General features: G+C 37.9%; 1 protein-coding gene across 2 annotated transcripts in view; it reads right to left on the reverse strand.

The window, feature by feature from the left end:
- The window catches only part of UBE2F (ubiquitin conjugating enzyme E2 F (putative)), an 81994-nt gene that overhangs the window by 34163 nt on the left and 28330 nt on the right, over positions 1-19501 (reverse strand). For both annotated transcript variants that reach the window (XM_053470752.1, XM_053470753.1), the window contains exon 5: positions 15961-16028. In XM_053470752.1, coding sequence (XP_053326727.1) covers positions 15961-16028 — 68 coding nt within the window. The remainder of the gene's footprint in view (positions 1-15960; positions 16029-19501) is intronic.

Here is a 19501-nt window from a genome sequence, read left to right on the forward strand (position 1 = left end):
GTTCATCGAACAATGGCTGTTATAACGCAATCATTAGGTTTGTGTGAGAATAATTACTTCTGTCCATAAATGCTGTATTGCTTTTTTGAGTCCGTTGTGGCTGAGCTCAAATCTTTTTAAATTACAGTGATCTGTGACATCCTCCGTTATCAAGAATATTGTTAATGTCATAGAAAAGTGTTTGGTTAAATTACCTAGTATTACACTTACAAGGGCAGCATCTTAATGGAAAATCAGATTAAACAGAAAGTGCCTGGCGCTAGAATGTCTCTCTAAGAAACTTGTGTCAGTCAATAAGTGAAAAGAAACCAGGATTCAGAGAAATGCTCTCTATTTTACCCGCTTTCCAATACTGTGTCCGGAAGATATCAAGATAAAATATAACACTTTACTCTAGATTAAATTAATCACGGGCTAGTGGTCAGGAGAAAAACACCACCCCTCCATACACATTTTCATCGCACTTGAACATACTTTCAGAATAACTAGCCTTGAAATATCTATGGAAGCAGAATATGTTTTGAATGGGAGTTCAATGCACAACCTGTTTGAACACTTCCTAATGTACGTTGATGTGCAATCAGGGATGGATTCAAAATTAATAATGACCAAAAAAACGGTAAAAAGGTGATTGCTGATGATTTGCGTGAAAAAGCTTTCTGTTCATCTAAAAATGGGTATCGCAATCATTAGGTTTATGCGAGAATAATTATTTGAGCTCACATCTTACAAATTACAGTGATCTGTGACATCCTCAGTTATCAAGACTACTGTTATTTTTATAGAAAAGGGTTTGGTTAAATTACCTAGTTAAAAAATATATCTGAACATTATTCCACCCAACCTTCCATAGCATGGTGGATAAAATAAACGTATTATACTTGGGGAAGATAAAATACTGCTACAGAAACTAAAAAGGACCCAGATATCTTACATATACACTTAACCTTTTCAGTATCAATGTAAAATGCGATAATGTTTTGGGTTTTTTTTTTTTTTTTTTTTAACACAGCTATAGCATTTTATCACTTCCCTTGTTATATAAGGTTACTAGGTTAGGTGTAATGTATACTAAAAAAACAAATAAGTCAGAAAAAAGGACTATTGCTTTTCCCTTGCAGGAGACTCTTCCTTTTTTGCTATGCAAGAGATGTGTTTGGCTGCTTGAATCTCACTGACTACCGTTGAAATCAGTCAATCAGTGGTAAAAAAATCTTGGAGCACAGAGGGGCCAGGAGATGCAGCTGCAGCTTCCACCCAATACAATACATACGCACATATTTTTCATTCTTCTTTCGTAGGTAAAAAAAGAAAAAAGCATATGAAAGAAAGGGGGGTCCCCGTGTCTCTCTAAGAAACACATGCCAGCATACGAATGACAGGCGTACTATGAATGCAAACAAGAATAATGACTGGTCCTTTACAATGAGCACAAAATGTTCAGGAACTGACTACCTTAGTAACAAAAGAGCAAATCAGAAGCATATTCACAAAGCTGGCCGCCCTATGATATCTATCATAGTATCTCACATTTTTGTATATATTTTATTATATCTTTTTATACGACAACACTGAAGAAATGACACTCTGCTACAATGTAAAGTAGTGAGTGTACAGCCTGTATAAATTTGCTTTTTTTTTTAAAAAATAACTCAACGCAGCCATTAACCCCTTCAGTCCCCTATGGACGTACCGATATGTCCAAAAAACGCATCCCAAGAATCCCCTATGAACGTACCGGTACGTCCTGCCCTTCTTGCAGTGGCAGTTTGACAGCCTGGACTCCCCCTGACAGCAGAAGCCAGCATCGCCGGCTTTCTGCTGTCCGATCTGATGTAACAGCTTCCGGCACGAAAGCCGGAAAACGGTTACATTTTTAAATGCCGATTGCGCGATCGGGCACATTCCCTTCCGGGTTGCGTCACTGCTGACGTCCTCCGATGAGGCACAGATGCTGTGACCTCTATGCAAGTCTACGAATACATACACCTTATAGTATATTTCCTATAAGTGCTGGAAAAGTATGGAAAATCTATATAAATTAGGTATTTCTGACATCTGGACACCTGAATTGATAAACTTGGAATGGATTTTCCATCACTTATTTAAAAAAATCAGGTGTTTTTTTTACTAATTTTCTAATCATTTAACTATGATATCAAAAGAAAGCTCTATCTCTCCTTAAAAAAAAACAATATATAGTTTGCATGGGTATACTATTCACAGGAAAAAAGAATAATCGCTGAAAAATGGCAAAATTGCTCCGAGACTTGATGTACCCCTGGGATTGAAGGGGTAAGTGTATAAACAAAAGTGAGTACCACCCCTAAATGGAAATGTCTAAACTGGGCCCAAATAGCCATTTCCCCCCCCCGGTGTCATGTGACTCGTTAGTATTACAAGGTCTCCCGTATGTTAAATTTGGTGTTTTCGCTCTCACACTCGTCACTGGAAGTTCAACATGGTACCTCATGGCAAAGAACTCTCTGAGGATCTGAAAAAAAGAATTGTTGCTCTACATAAAGATGGCCTTGGCTATGAGGAGATTACCAAGACCCTGAAACGCTGCAGCACGGTGGGCAAGACCATACAGCGGTTTCAGAGGACAGGTTCCACTCAGAACAGGCCTCGCTATGGTCGACCAAAGAAGTTGAGTGCACGTGCTCAGCGTCATATCCAGAGGTTGTCTTTGGGAAATAGACGTATGAGTGCTGCCAGCATTGCTACAGAGGTTGAAGGGGTGGTGGGTCAGCCTGTCAGTGCTCAGATCATACACCGCACACTGCATCAAATTGGCCTGCATGGCTGTCTTCCCAGAAGGAAGCCTCTTTTAAAGATGATGCACAAGAAAGCTCGCAAACAGTTTGCTGAAGACAAGCAGACTAAGGACATGGATTACTGGAACCATGTCCTGTGGTCCGATGAGACCAAGATAAACTTATTTGATTCAGATGGTATCAAGCGTGTGTGGCGGCAACCAGTTGAGGAGTACAAAGACAAGTGTGTCTTGCCTACAGTCAAGCATGGTGGTGGGAGTGTCATGGTCTGGGCCTGCATGAGTGCTGTCGGCACTGGGGAGCTACAGTTAATTGAGGAAACCATTAATGCCAACATGTTCTGTGACATACTGAAGCAGAGCATGATCCCCCCCTTCGGATACTGGGCCGCAGGGCAGTATTCCAACATGATAACGACCCCAAGCACACCTCCAAGACGACCACTGCCTTGCTAAAGAAGTTGAGGGTAAAGGTGATGGACTGGCCAAGCATGTCTCCAGACCTAAACCCTATTGAGATTTCGTCATTGAGGAGTGGAAGAGTACTCCATTTCCAACCTGTGAAGCTCTGGTGAACTCCATGCCTAAACCTAATCTGGACATTTCCACTCAGGGGTATACTCACTTTTGTTGCCAAGGTTTAGACATTAATGGCTAATTAATTAATAGTGTGTTGTGTTATTTTAAAGGGAACAGCAAATTTACACTGTTATACAGGCTGTACACTCACTACTTTACATTGTAGACATTGAGTGTCACTTCTTCAGTGTTGTAACATGAAAATATAATAAAATATTTACAAAAATGTGAGGGGTGTACTCACTTTTGTGACATACTGCATGTCCCTACTCAGGAATGTCTTAGATGTTAGCTCATTTATGTCAATGCATCAGTCTAATCCCACATGGGTCTTAATGCAGCCTTATAAAAATGTGGTACCATTTCATCATCAGGCAGCCAGAGACTGAGAAGCTGTCTTTTCCTGTGATGGAGACTAAAGGAGAGGGTTTAAGTCATTAACCGATGTCAGAAAACTCTCTCACTGTGCAGCTAAATTAGATGCCCTTGTACTTGATAGGAAAGCAGGAAATACATTGACAGTGTCTTGAAAAAAATCTACACAAAGGAAATGAAAAGGACAGGACTTAGACATATCACAGAACTACAAAGAGGAACAGACGGCTCATTTGTTTCCTGTGAGCAGCGGCGAGTATGCTTATCTTCACAGGTAACCAGGGAATATTCAGCAGGCGCTGCCTTCAAAATAGCGTAAGAGCCAAGGTCAGTACGTGAATTACACACATTAATAAAACCCTTTGATTTTAAAGAATCTTTTCAGATTTCAAATAAAATCAGCAACCCAAAGATCTCAACAATGCTGCTGAGGATTCTTCATGTTAAGTGAAGTGAAAATTATCTGGACACTCTCAAAATAACTCTCTCTGGACAACAGTCATGGTTTAAGAAGCATTGTATAGCTGCAGAATTGCTTCATTCATACTCCATAGAGTTGTATACTAGGTTGCACCAGTTGGTCATCCCCAAGCTATAATTTAAAATGAAGTAAATATGGCTTCAGTATAAATTAATTAGCGCAACAATAATCTTAATACACACGATGATCATTTTCCTTTAAAGACGTTTTCATGGAATGTATGAAAAGAGTAAAATTATATAATCTAAAATGGATATTTTTAGTAAAGTGTGTAAAGGTTGTGTAACTTCATTCTTACTACTGCAAAAAACCCAGAAACTTAAGGAAATCTGTAAATCAAAATGGCAGAGAAACAAAACAAAAAAACCCAAACTGTGAAAACAAGAGGATCTTACGTGTTTTTTTTTGTGTTTTAAACTAGGCAGAAAACATTGGGATTTCAAATGACAGGCATTGGCAATAATACGTTTTGTTAAAAAAAAATAATGCCCAAAAAGCAGGACTGGGCTCTAATTAAAATTTAACATTTTCCAAAACCAAACAGCCCTACCTTATGCAAATAAGTAATATATAACATAAAGAGTTGACTTACCAAAACAACAGCTGAAAAGGGCCCTGCTCAAACAAGCTTAGAATTCAATGCAAATAAAAAGTTATGCCTTATGGGAAATATATCAATGCAATATTTACTTTAAAAAGGTATCTCCCTGGGAAAAACTACAAATAAGAAGGATTTGGGAATAATTGTAGACAGCAGACTTTGTTGTTAAAAGCGCGCAGTGTCAGAAAGCAGTGGTAAAGGCCCATAAGGCATAGGCATGTATGAAATGTGGTATTGATTCATAGGAGGAGGATATAACCTTGCCTCTTTAAGACTTAATGGTAAGACCTCACCTTTAAGCAGTGAAATTCTGGGCAATGGTTCTTAAAAAAGACACTATACTTATAGAACTAGAAGAGCTGCTTGGGAAGGCTAAAAAATTAATAAGTGAATTAGAAGATCTTAGTTATGAAGACTAACAAAAAGCTGCGTTTATAAATACTAGAAAAATGGCATCTTAGAGAGGATATGCACAGGGCCAATAGAAAGAGCTCTCTAGTGATTTGTTCTTTAACATTAATGCACAAAAGCTCATCCTCTGATTTACAGTCAACAAAAGAAAAGTATTCTTAAGAGTAAGGACAATAAAAGTATGGAATCCACTGTAGAGTAGGGTGACCAGACACTGTCCCCGGACAAATTATGTCCCCGGATGCAGGGCAGAATGTTTACTTCTGCAGGGGCTCTGCAGCTTACCTCAGGAACCCAGCGGAGTCACATGACTTTACGTCATGTCACATGACTCCACTCTGTTCCGTTCCTGTGCCTCACGGAGAGAAGCAGCAGGGCTCCTGCGGAAGTCTGAGAGCGGCACAGGGAAATCAGGTAAAGGGGGTGGGGGAGGGTGTGTGAACGAGTATGCGTGATTGAGAGAATGAATGAGCGTCTAAATGATTAGTCAGAGCCTGTCCTGGTTTGTGTGTTTGGGTGCCAGTGTGGCAGAGCCTGTCCTAGTGTGTGTGGGTGTTGATGCGGCAGAGCCTGTCCTGGTGTGTGTGTCTGGGTGTTGATGCGGCAGAGCCTGTCCTGGTGTGTGTGTCTGGGTGTCGGTGTGGCACAGCCTGTCCTGGCGTGTGTTTGGGTGTCAGTGTGGAGGAACCTGTCCTGGTGTGTGTGTGTGTGTGTGTGTCTGGGTGTCTGTGTGGCAGAGCCTGTCCTGATGTGTGTTTGGTTATCTGTTTCCTGGCACTTTACTTACTGTAGGAAGATATAGAACTACTTAATTTTTACTTATCTAGAGATAAAACGTCCTCCTGAATTTGTAGTCACTAGGCCCAGAAATCAGTGAGAGGAAAAGCAAAGGTTTTGTGTTATTTAATCTATTTCAGTCTGCATATTTTATTGAAAAGGATTAGTGGCAATAAATTGTGGCTTCAGGCATCCCGTGTATGATGATTTTTTTTTTAGTGTACTGATGTACTCCCAATCCTATCACATAAGATTCTATCCTTTATTATCTGCCGAGATTAAAAACACATGGATGCCGAGGAGTTAAGTCTATTTTAACCCTCAGAACCAGGCCAATGATAGTCTCGATCTGGCCAAAAGTACTTTATCTCATGGATGAAATGTGAGAAATAACGTACATATCATACGATCACTTCATAAACACAAACCAAATACACTGCATATATAGTTTGAAGAAAATATGCTTAGAAAATGTTATTTTACCATTTGCCAATTAGAAAAAAATGTCCCCTGATTTAATTTAAAAAATCTGGTCATCTTACTGTAGAGAGAAATTGTGCAATAGAAGCCTTCAAAAAGGGCTGGATATTTTTTTTTCTTTAGGAGAAGCTGCAGCTTCAGATCTCCATTGCACCAGCCCCTCAGTTGCCTCATTTCTTGTACCATTTATTGCTGCTTGAAGCTGCCAATAAAAGCACTCCCACTGAATCTTGTAGGACCCCTTGTAATTTTCATGCGAACGAGAGCTGGAGCTAGCTGCGGAGCATTGTACGTGTTTTAGCTAGCAGGAGTTGTGTTCGGCCCAACACATCTGCTACAAGCTTTAGGACCTTGAGGCAGGGAACGAGGCAAATGCACGTAGGCAGTCTGCAGATACCCTTGAAGTCCCTGTAACACAGATCAAAATATAATCTGTGAATCCTGGGCTTCATATTTATTAAAGCGCACATTAAGGTACATGTAAATTTATGGGTTAAGAACTACTCCCACACCAATGCTGACTTCCAGGGTATTGTACAATATCAATTCTAAGTTTAGAATTAGGTTGAAAAAAATGCCACACTTTTCAATGGATTACATACAAATATTATAATGTCCACAAACAAGCACATATCACATGCATATCTAAGAACAGGTCAAAGACCACTTGTGAGCCAAAAACTATTCCGCTAAGAAATAGTCCACCAAAGAAACAATGTAAGTTGGACATCTGTTTTAGGAGAACATGGCAACCCATTGAGATGATGTCAACTATTCATGTCATGTTAACAATGGTTACTCTTTTCACTTAAGAGTTCAATGCTGCTGTTTTATCCTGACATTTCATGTGGTGTAGCTGTTAAATACTTACACTGCCCAGCTGGAGGATTAAGGCTAAAGCTGGCGTGTGCTTCTCTCTGCACAAAGAATTGAGCACTTTCTCCAATGGCAGATAACCTTGTATTTTCCTTGACGAGTTGTGAGCAAATGTGCAACTTAATTAATGAAATTTCTCGCTTTGCCGATTTGATTTGCTAATTATCTGTTATTATGAGTGGCACACACCGTTTCCCCCTTAGCCTGAGCTGATAATATGCAGCTCCTGGGAAACCGCCGTGCTTTGATTCAATGAGATAAACACTTCACGGAAAAAACTAAAGCACTTCCTGAAAATAATGTTTTCTATTCAATCCTTCAAGGTACATGTTTAATCACAAGGGTTTAAAAGCACTGTCGTCCTCAGAGCTAAAGACTTACTTTTGACATGGCATTCTACTGTAACAGTTAATACAGCCAGGGGCTCATAGTAAATATGAGAGTGGTAATTGGATGGTGGGTTCATTGGCATGATGGACACAGCCTTAAGGCATGAGAAAAATCCTAAGCATTTAGGGATGCATAGAATGTAATTGTGAAAGATTCAGCATCTGTGGTAATGGGCAGCAGAAGCCGTTCTTACCTAAAATAATACCATTGTATTAAACGTTATACTCTGTAGAAAAGTAGGGTGATGGATTGTTTGGCAATTAACTTAATAATGGAGCAGCTGACGTAACCCTCCTTTACCCTGTGTGGAATGCGTCCTCTATACTCATTAAAAGCTGATATTGAAACAATTTTAAAGTAATGTCAAAAACAATAATGACACTTGGCCCCTGCTGGTCGTTTGGTTTTAGTCTCAGCTACACTCAGCAGTTTGCCCTATACCCCTGTATGTTACATAGAGCTGTAGTCCAAACTGGCAATTAAAACCACAGGTCACAATCGCCCTTCTAGAGCTGAAGCAAGGAGAAGAGTCTAATTGCAGATAACAAGAGACTGGTAGGAGTTGATTAAAATTATAAACAATCTAAGCTAACCCCCCCCCCAAAAAAAACCCCACACACACCTATTTAGAAACCCTACACACAATACACAGCTGCTTTAGTAACAATGACCATATATGTTGCCTATCTAAATAAAATATTCCCACTTTTAGAAGAAGCATATTTACATAGCTGAAAAAAGACATGCGTCAATCAAGTTCAACCTTTCCCATATCTGTTTATTTCTTGCTGTTGATCCAAAAGAAGGCAAGTTGTGGCTCTTTCCAATTTTACACAAACTAGGGAAAAAAAGTCCTTCTTGACCCCAGAATGGCAGTCAGATCTCTCCTTGGATCAAGCTGTTTCCTTTATAATTTACAAAATTATATCCCTGAATATTATGTTTTTGCAAGTATTTATCCAATTGTTGTTTAAATGTGTGTACAGACTCTGATAAAACTACCTCCGCAGGCAGAGAATTCCACATCCTTATTGTCCTTACTGTAAAAAACCCTTTTACTTTGCCTTAGACTAAATTTCCTTTCTTCCAGTCTAAATGCGTGAGCCTGTGTCCTATGCATAGTCCTGTTTATGAACAGATTTCCATACAATGGGCCCTAATATATTTATATAATGCTATCATATCCCCTCCGAGTCGCCGTTTTTATAATATCCTTCTTTAGAATAGGTGCCCAAAACTGCACAGCATATTCAAGGTGTGGTCTTACCATTGATTTATAAAGGGGCAAAATTATATTTTTATCCTGCTAATTGATGCCCCTTTTTATACATATCTAATTCACTTAGTGGTCTTGAATACTAATTCCTTCCATACACAGCTGATTAACTGTATCTGGGATGCTAATCATTCCCTGGCACCGAGACCAGTAGAATATCATAAAAGATATAAAGCAGGCACTGAAATCTGACATGGCACTACAAACATTAATTTTAAAATAAAAAGGGAGAATGTCATTTCATTTGGCCTAGAAGGAAACCAACATGTTAATCCAGAAAGTAATGACAGAATGAGATTTGGAGTGGGTATAGTTAGTGCTAATTTAAACAAAGTGTAACAATGCCTCATTGTAAGTCGTAACCTATTTAAAGCATGGCATGAAGTCCACAAGCTATTTAAAAGCATCATTTTAGTAAGTATACAAATTGATTTCGACATAACACAATAAACTTTTAAATTGGTATCCTCCTGAGCTGGTAGACATGTTGGCTGCACAGAATACAAGTCGCCATGAGATATGTTCTGTTTATTGGAAACCACTGCAATATAACCAAACTAAAAATATATCAGTGTTCAGTGTTATTCAGTTAAAAAATTCAATAGCTGGTCGTGAGAAACACAGATTTACTTGGCATTGTGGAAAGGTGGTCATAATTCTAAGCACTACTAACAGAGAAGGCCTAAGGTTGTTTTTCTATTTGTGTATTTAAGACCTTAAGTGTTTGTTGCACTTTTGCTATCTCGTTTAGCCTCTAATTTAGTTTAACCACATATATACAGTATATAAACCATCACTTATTCTGGAAAAAATAGGAAAAAAGGCCACATTTTTCTCAATCTCATCTATAAAAACTAAAGATAGCCAATGCCAATGAAAACAAAACAAAAAACTAACCAAAATATATTTAGGTATTTGGAAATACCACATATGCCTGGTATTTTTTATTTATGTTGGTAGTTATGGAGCTAAATACTGCGATATGCTGGGAGTTGAGTCCCAAACGCGGACAGAAATACCAAAACTGCTGAGCAAAAAGCATGTTCTTTTAAAAGTTGGCAACCCAAAGTATTTTTCTAGGGTCAAACCTTGGTATTGGGGCAATTTTTTGTGGTGTTTCTACTTCCCTGAGTTTAGGGGAATTAAAAAAAAAAATTGGGATTTTATGTAGCAGTTAGGAGATATTGTAAGGGGTAGCGCTGGCGTCCTGTTAGTGTATAGTTTAGAGCTTTAGATGCAACAGGGATGATCAGATTAGGCCACTGATCAGTGAAAAGGGTCATCAATCAGTGATGACATAACATTTTATTAGTTTAAATATTAAAAATCAAGTACATTTTGTAAAATAAAAAAATGTAATTGCTATCAGATCACGTGTAAATGACAAATTGAGGCCACTGACATTGATCAATCAATGAGATCAATCAAAAATCAGAGACCTAAAGTGTCACTAATTAGTGATCAGGTATTAACAGTAAGAAAATACTGTATTAAAAATAATACAATACTTAATAGTTTGTGTGCCTTTTTTTTTCTTTTGACCTTCGAGGACCCCTTTCTATTTGATAGGACTCATTGTCATTGATGGGAGATGGAGGGGTCATTAAGTGTCGAGGGATCAAAATCATATCACTCCTATTAGTCCGCAGCCTCAACAATACCTGTGGTAACTACCTCTTTAGTTAGTGCATTCCAGAGCTTTACATCCCTTATTATGAAAATTATACTTTAAGATGGAAAAGTGGCTCCTCTTTTCTTAAGTGGGCTCTTGCTGTCTGCTCTGCTCATTGGATGAAGATGTTCCCCTCCAGGAGCTTTATAGACCATGCATATATTTGCACATTGCAATGAGGACACCGTTAAGGTGGCTCTTTGAGAGTAAATACCGGTAAATCTAAATTAGCTAAAGGCCCTTAGTAGCATCAACTGGTATCTCAATGTATGCACCAATTCATGATATGCTGATGTTGAAAGACATTAAGGGCTTATTTTTTGTGCTAGAGTATATGAAAGTACATACTTTAGTAATAGTAATAAAAATGTTGAAAGAAAGAGGACACTTGTTGATTGGGTATACAATTTTACCTATTTTAATCACTGGTAGGTGTTCACGAAACTGTACATACATGTATATACTTTAGTAATAGTTATAATAATGTTGGAAGACAGAGGACACTTGTGGGTTGGGTATACAATTTTACCTATTTTTATCACTTGGTAGATGTTCATGGAGCTGTTCAAGGCATTTAGTGTAAGAGGTAGAGAGTATTTTATTTAAAAATATTAATTCAAAACATGGGCATTTATCTATTACACAGCTAACTGGGTTGTTCCACGTGGTCAATAGCATACATAGTTCATAGGTATATAACATTTCTCTAGAAGTAAGCTCCAAGTGGGTGCTATATAAAAATATATTCTAGGACAAAAATGAAAATAAAGTTGGGAATGACATATGCTTCCATGTAAATGCATCGCAAGTTAAAGTTGTGGCATTTTATATCTTTAAACGATACAGTTTGTATTTACAGGGCAGGAGGGCAGCATTCATTAAGCAGTAGTGAAAAAGGGAAGTCATTTGTCTTCTGCTGCAGCTGTTATTGGACTGCATCTGTTAAGAGGAAGTTCTGCCTAAAGTCAAGAATTTGAACCGTTCCTAGGCGATTAACTATGGAAAATGAAGGGGGGGGGATATAATGATATATAGGGGAAACTGCTCTTCAACGCATAAGGCTTCTCATAAAGGGGGATGGGATGTATACCATGTGAGCTGTATGTTGCTTCTTATATAATAGACCCCAAAGAAACCTTGGTTTATTTATAAAAATATGTAGCCTTTCCTATCTGGTTCTTTTAAGCAATCTGCAATTGCCTGATAAAAGCAGGATTTATTTCAGTTATAAAGTTGCAGCGATAGCAGCGTTTCCACATAGCTAAAATGCATTAATGGAAAAGAACATTAATATTGAAATACCTCTAATATAATAATACATTTAGATAATATGTAAGCCAGTCTGCGTCACATGCATGATATCACAAAATGAGATACTTTAGTTAATATCTGGGAACAAATTATAGTAAATCCAAGGCATAACTTATAATTTTTAGGATATACTGACAGTTTGGGCCATTCTATAACAGGTAGCAGCTCGTCTCTGACTGCAAAATTAAATTTGTCATAGCAATCTGACGAGCACTTAATAGAAGATGCTACATAGAAAATAACGAGATTCAAAAGTCATCCATACCAAAAATAAACATGAAGACCAAAAAATGTATACGGAATAAGGTGAGTGCAGTAACATGGCGAATGGATGTAAGTACCCCAAAAATATACAAACCAAAAAAAATGTACAGAATTACAAAGAAATAGCAAGCAAACAATTTGGTGAATACACAAAAGAGGTACTAACTATGTATGCATAAAAGAGATAAAAGAAAAGTTTGGTTCATGTCATAACACCTATTGTTAGACACTCCAAGGGCAGTTTAGAACTCTGTAGTTAGTGATGCTACAGAAGACAGGCGGTTTTTACACGCGTCGCGCTTAAGTATTCGCCAGTACGAGTACGCGTGGCCAGTCACTTCATGGCTAAGCTATTGTCATTCCTAGATGCTCCATCTTCACAATAACAGCACATATACCAGAGCAAACTAGGTAAAGGAGGCATCCTATGACAGTGCCACAAGTCACTGAGCTCTTCCGTATTAACCATTACCATACCTGGGAACTTCTGGGCTCCGGCTACCTGGAGCCTTCCCTTGCAGCACGCGGCCAGGACTGCACACTGACGCAAAGGGGCGTGTCAAGACCCCGCTCACGTGACCCGGAGGAGCAGCACTCATCCGGCAATGTGTTCCCAGGTATGCCTATTACACTGCTAATGTGTGTCTACGGAGATGTCATCTATGTGCTTCAAACTTTTGGCCATATAATGTATTCCCAAAAGAAAACAAAAAAAAACACAACATCTACAGTTTAAGATTCCTATACCAAATGTATATAAAGTTATTTACGTTAAATACATGTTAATTAGACCTATTTATCTAACATTACACCGATGTAGTCTTTTTTTGTACCAACAAGCGATGTGGGACTTCCAAACAGTGTATATGTAAAATGTGTTGAAACATTATATGTCTTTGCTGTACATGGACTATAAGTTAAGATCAAGACTCAGAAACCCTTTTCACTTAAAAACCATTTCCAGATCATCTAATCTCTTGTCAAGCTGTTGCCACATTCTATGGTAGAACAGGTCTGCAAACTCTTAAAATCAATACCTTATTCATATGGAAAAGAAAATGTTATGTAGCTAGAAATCTAAGCAGAGAATATGGAGCTTTAGAAAAGTGTTGCATGGACCATTTCACAAGATACAGAAAGTCTTTAATCTTCCATCAAGCTTTGCAAGGAGCAGATATCCACTCAGTTCCACTTATCCATACAGCAGGGACACCAAGAGGGCTGCTACTGATCATAAATGAAAATGGAAGTAGACCTACACAGGAGATTAAAGCAAAGCTTACAGATCTTACTGCTGGCAAAGGTCACTGTACCTGAGAAAGCCAATTCTCAGACGGCTCTCTGACTTCTGACATTGTGCTGTCTGCTGTATTTATCGATTTGTATTATCTTTCCAAGTTTTTTTTTTTTAACGTTCTACATGTAGTAACCAAACAACAAACAGAAAAAGACTTAGATTGCTGTATCCTTAAAGTAGAAAAGATTGCAAATCTAAACAGATTTTTTTTTTTTTTTTTACTGATGTTACTTGGTCAATGACATTCTGCTTACTCCAGCATACAAGCGTAAAACAATTAAAGAAAAAAATTTAATGAAATTGATGCCTAGTATCTACCTATAAATACAAAATGCTATTCTTCATTTTATTTCTTGCTTAGGACAGCAGTCTGGCATTCAGACCACATGGCTCCTAATTGGGAATGCTTAAGAACACACACACACACATATATATATATATATATATATATGTTTGTTTCATCCTTTTTAAATGGAAGCTGTCTTTTGACTGATCTCAGACACTACAGGACTGGTATGAGTGTACCTGAATATAATAACTGCTATTTTGCTTAGTATGTTTTCATCTATTAGTTAATGACATCATCTGCAAGAATCTTGAGTTAACGTGAATTGCATGCTTCCAATGGTAAAACCGTGTCACATCAATCATAAATTGCAGAATATGTTGCATAATACAGCATAAAAAATGCAAAGGGAAAATTCCAGTAGGGCATTATAACATATGTAGACCAACCTACTTGAATAGGGAGCCTGTGAACAAAACAATTGGGTGTGTGGATTGTGGAGTCTGGGTTAACGTAGGCGCATATAATAATACCCAAACCCACACTTGCAAATAGCAAAATAAAATTGTTTATATATTTTTTTTTCATTTAGTAAAGATTACCAAATGAAACAAGTCCCCCAAGCTAACCATACCTCAAAATTTCCATCTCAAAATGCAAGTTGAGTGAATGAAAGAAAAATCTAAATCAAATCAATTTCTGGTGTGACCGTCCTTTGCTTTCAAAACAGCATCAATTCTTCTAGCTACACTTGCGCAAAGTTTTTGTAGGTATATAGTTAGGTGTATGATTAAACAATTATACCAAACAGGTGCTAATGATCATCAATCTAATATGTAGGTTGAAACACAAGCATTAACCGAAACGGAAACAGCTGTGTAGGAGGAATACAACTGGGTGAGGAACAGCTCAACTTACTAACAAGGTGAGGTTGAATGTCAAAAGTCATAAAATACAGCAAGAGAGAGCACAGAAACAAGACACAATGCAGTTATACTACACCAAGGTTTCTCCAAGGCAGATAGGGCTTTCCATGCCCAAACACTTCTGAAGAAACACAAATAAACGGGTAATGTTGAGGACTTTAGATGCAGTGGTTGGAAACTTAGTACAGCACATAAAAAAAAGACACATCATGCTTACTTCCCTTTACAATCGCACAATCTCCAGCAGTGGCAGAAAACAGTGGGACCCTGGTACACCCATCTACTGTTCAGAGAAGTTTGGTCAAAAGTGGTCTTCATGGAAGAGTTGTGGCCAAAAAGCCGTACCTCCAGTGGGGAAACAAGGCCAAGCGACTCAACTATTCCAGAATATACAGGAATCGGGGTGCAGAAGAAGATGGCAGCAGGTGCTCTGGACTGATACTAGCAGAAGGCAGTATGTTTGCCGAGGGCTCGGATAGGGGTACATGAATGTTTGCAGGCAACAGTGAAGTATGGTGGAGGCTCCTTGCAAATATTGGGGAGCTGCATTTCTGCAACTGAAGCTGGGGATTGGGTCATAATTAATGGGCTCCTCAATGCTGAGAAGTACAGGTAGATACTTACCCAACATGCAATACCATCAAGGAGGCATCTGATTGGCCCCAAAAATATTTGCAAGGGTGGCCACACAAAAAATTGATTTGATTTATATTTTTCTTCTGATCACTCACTTTGTATTGTGTTAAATGATAAAACTAAACAATTAACATATCTATGTTTGAAAGCATTCTTACTATAAAGCATTTTTCACACCTTAAAATATTTGCACATTATATATATATATATATATATATATATATATATATATATACATACATACATACACATATACATATATATATATATATAAACACATATATACACACACAAGTTAAAATAGGCTTCATTTATTTGACATGGTCTCTTTCCAAAATAAGCATTCAGATTTACAAGACATTTGCTATTTCTGATGTGTTTTTTTAACCTTTCTGGGGCACCCATGGTCTAGGGGAATTGGCACCCAAACTTAAAAAAAATTTATACTCTAACTGTGGGAATGTGAAGACACTTTCACCGACTAAATTTTAAGGATATTTCAGCTCTAATCCCATTTAAATCATGTGAAGCCAGCCAAACACTCACCACCATGTTATATGCATCAGGAACCTCAATTTCAAACTGGAATCTTCCTCCTTGGTAGTAACTTTCATCTGAAATTCAGAGTAAGAAGAAAGTTAGGATGCAAACGTTACTCAATATGAACATTTGTGCAAACATGTCCATGCTTCTAACAGTGTACTGCTGAAAAACAATATTTAATTAACAGGTAGAGCAATACAAAAGAGAACACCATCTAGATAATGAAGTTTAGAAAAAGGTGCAAGAAAGCTACAAAAATGAACGCGGTAGTTTTCCGACTTATTGAGCGCACGATGTCTCCCTGGAGGAAGAGCCAGGACGAGGGCTTAGTGGCCACAAACATCCCATGACTTTGTGCATGAAGTTTTAATACATTACACAGCCTGGCAACATTTGTTACAGGGTACTATTTTGTCGACCTTATTGTAAAATGAAGAAATTTTCTAGGATACTCTTTATTTAAAACGTATTTGTTTTAAGCTAATTTAAATTACAGCTAGGTAGGTGGTAATACTCGGCCTAAGTCTGAGCAATCGTTCCCATTCTACTATCTGAAATGGTTCATGAATGGGCAGGTTGCTAGGTTTGGGATACTGAAAATCATTGAAACACTGTAAACCAATTGTACGAGTTTACTAAGAACGGTCCTCACATCCTCACATTGATTTGCTAATTCTTAGAAAACATAGGTGTAATTGTCCCTTTTAGAAATGAGTAACCTAGCTGAGGGATGGCTTTCAGTCTGACAACAGCAATGATGTGTGCATATGGTGACCCACCATTAGCATAGCAGCTTGTTTAAAACCCTGCACCACAGTATCATTCGACTTCATGCTTATGCATGAGCGAGAACCTAATACAAACCTACTATGTACTTTGAGTCTGTTCAAAATTAAATGAGAGGAACTAGAGTGTGATTACCCCGATTGGCTTTTATTTAAACATAAACGGCCTAGAAAAATACAGGTGTGTATATAATTAGTGTTGATTTTAAATTTCCCTTCGTCAATTTATAAGCAAGCCTCCATCAACCAATAAAGGACTTTTTCTCCAAATTAGACAGATTAGACAAACATATCGAAATGATATACAAAACGTTTCATTTCTGGTTGATACTGATCGTAATACTAAATGTTTAGCAATGGCTATAAAGTTCTGACTGGTCTTGCTAGAGGTTATTGAGTCTGACATAATATGGGCTGAGCCACACATCAGGTTCTGTTAGTCAAAGTGTGTTTGTGACGATACTGACTTGCCCCAAAAACATGGAAATCTCTACCGAGCATCCAAAAGTAAGATTTGGACCATAAGAACCAAAATAAGAGAGGAGTTTCACCTGGGTTATTCTCTTCCATTCTGCATATGCCAGATGGAGCCAGGAATTGGGCTAGGCTAGCAAAAAAATGTCCAGCAAATGATCGGCATCTTGAAAACTGTATTATTTTAATACATATTTAAAACAATACATTTTCTTACGATTTGCACTTACTCTACTACAACTTTCAGGTCACTAAATATGAAGTTGTGATATATAAACTACACATAACAGCGATGCACTAGAGCTGGGCAATTTCTAAGAAGGCCACAGTCCCAATAATATGGATTCTTACAGTTATGTAGACCACGTTTGTGTTTTCTTCTTTTCCCTTAAAAGTTTTTCTTACCCATTTAGATTTGACCTTGTAATAGTGGACAACCATTAATAACCAAAAAAATATACTGAATGAATGAATTGTGCACTATATTGTGGTCTGTTAAATGTAATAAATCCCGTTGAAAGCGAAAGGCTGTACACACTACCAAGTAGATCATCAGGCTATACACAGATCGTGAAAGATCATGAAAGGCTATACACACTGCCAAGTAGATCATCAGGCTTACAAAGACAGAAATAATTAAAATGTCATGTAGTTTGCAGAGACCACCACACAGCCTTCTACAGTAGCACAAATACACCATCAATAATTCATACTCAGCCTGGCACTCATGAGCAGCATGCTCCGTGAAGAAGCACATTCAATGCCCTACATCTCTCACCCAGAGTCTCTCATCTAATGTCTCCGCTGAGGCTCATTTATATTTAAAACATATCAATATAAATAAATAAGCAACAGGGTCAGTGCAAAGAACTCAGGATGAAATGAGATCCAACTCTTGTCTGCAAAGCCCCTTCTTTGTGTGAAGCAAGAGGAGAAGTTTATACACCAACAAAGACATGGAAATGTGCAACACTGTGTTCTCAATACAGCCATCCAATCATTCACTTGCTTGCCGGCCTTGTGTAAGGACGCAGACCAAAAGCGCATCATTAACAGCTAACTGAGCATCTCTGGGACACAGCGGAGGGAAGAAACATGCAGCTGGGTGGAAGACAAAAACAATAACATGGAAAGAAGACAAGCGTTCAATGCAAATTCCCAGCAAAGAGGCATGGGCACCATGGTTGATTTTGTTGATTTGGAACATTAGTTGCAGCTATGTCTTTTATGCTACTTACAATTATATGCCACATTGGAATGTTAATGTCTATTGGGTTTTATTGGTATTACTGTGTTTCAATGTGAGTTTTCCTTATACATAACAAACATGGAAGCCAAAGAGAATCCGTTACTTATTGATACATACACTACACTTCACAAATGTGGGGTCACTTAGCTGTTTTCATGGAAAACCAGGACATTTTTAGCTGTAACGTAATTGGAAAAGGGTCAAACGTCAGGAGTGATGGGAGTGATAAAGGCCCTTTATATGTCTATGAAGATATTCCATTACAATTTACAATAGTAAATTACAGCATTAACGACGTCTATATCTGATCAATTTGATATCTTATTGGACAAAATGTGCTCCCCCCCAAGACAAGGACATTTCTAAGTGACCCCAAACTTTTGAATGGCCGGGTATATGACTCCCCAGCTTCTCCATCCTATGTTCCTTACATGGGAAACTTTGTTTTTTGTATAAACCTGTACTTAAGTTGGCAAGTCTTGTACAAAGCATGGGACATATAAAGACTGCACAATACATTGGCATCTATAGAAGATAGAGCCCTGTTCACCAGATCTACGTACTGTACTGTATACACTTAGCAGGAGACGTTGCACAGTATGTTTAGTAAACACTAGCTAAAAAAACAACTAAGAACCAAAGCAATTTCAAGTTGTTTATCTTGTTTATCTAATAAAACCTCATAAAGAGGATGTCTATAAGAAAATCTAAGTGTCCATCTAAATGGTTTATTCATGAAATCTTACAAATGAACGGAAACATTTGACTCACCAACTCCAAAACGCATGTCTCAGTTAAGCAATGTATTCCCTGAATAATGCAAAATGGTATCTGATAGACAGCTAAAGAAATTCCACCAATCTAACTATATGCTATTCAGGGTAATCTTGGCCCTTCTTATAGCATAAGCTTGATGTGGAATTCACGTGAAGTTACGTGACGTGAAGTTGCTCACTCCATTGTCAATAATAGAGACCTTTTGATAAGTTCTGCAACCAGATCAGTTGGAAAGAGAGAGTATTGGAGTACTATATGC

The sequence above is a fragment of the Spea bombifrons genome, chromosome 7 (genome assembly GCF_027358695.1).
Source record: "Spea bombifrons isolate aSpeBom1 chromosome 7, aSpeBom1.2.pri, whole genome shotgun sequence".
NCBI classification, from domain to species: domain Eukaryota; kingdom Metazoa; phylum Chordata; class Amphibia; order Anura; family Pelobatidae; genus Spea; species Spea bombifrons.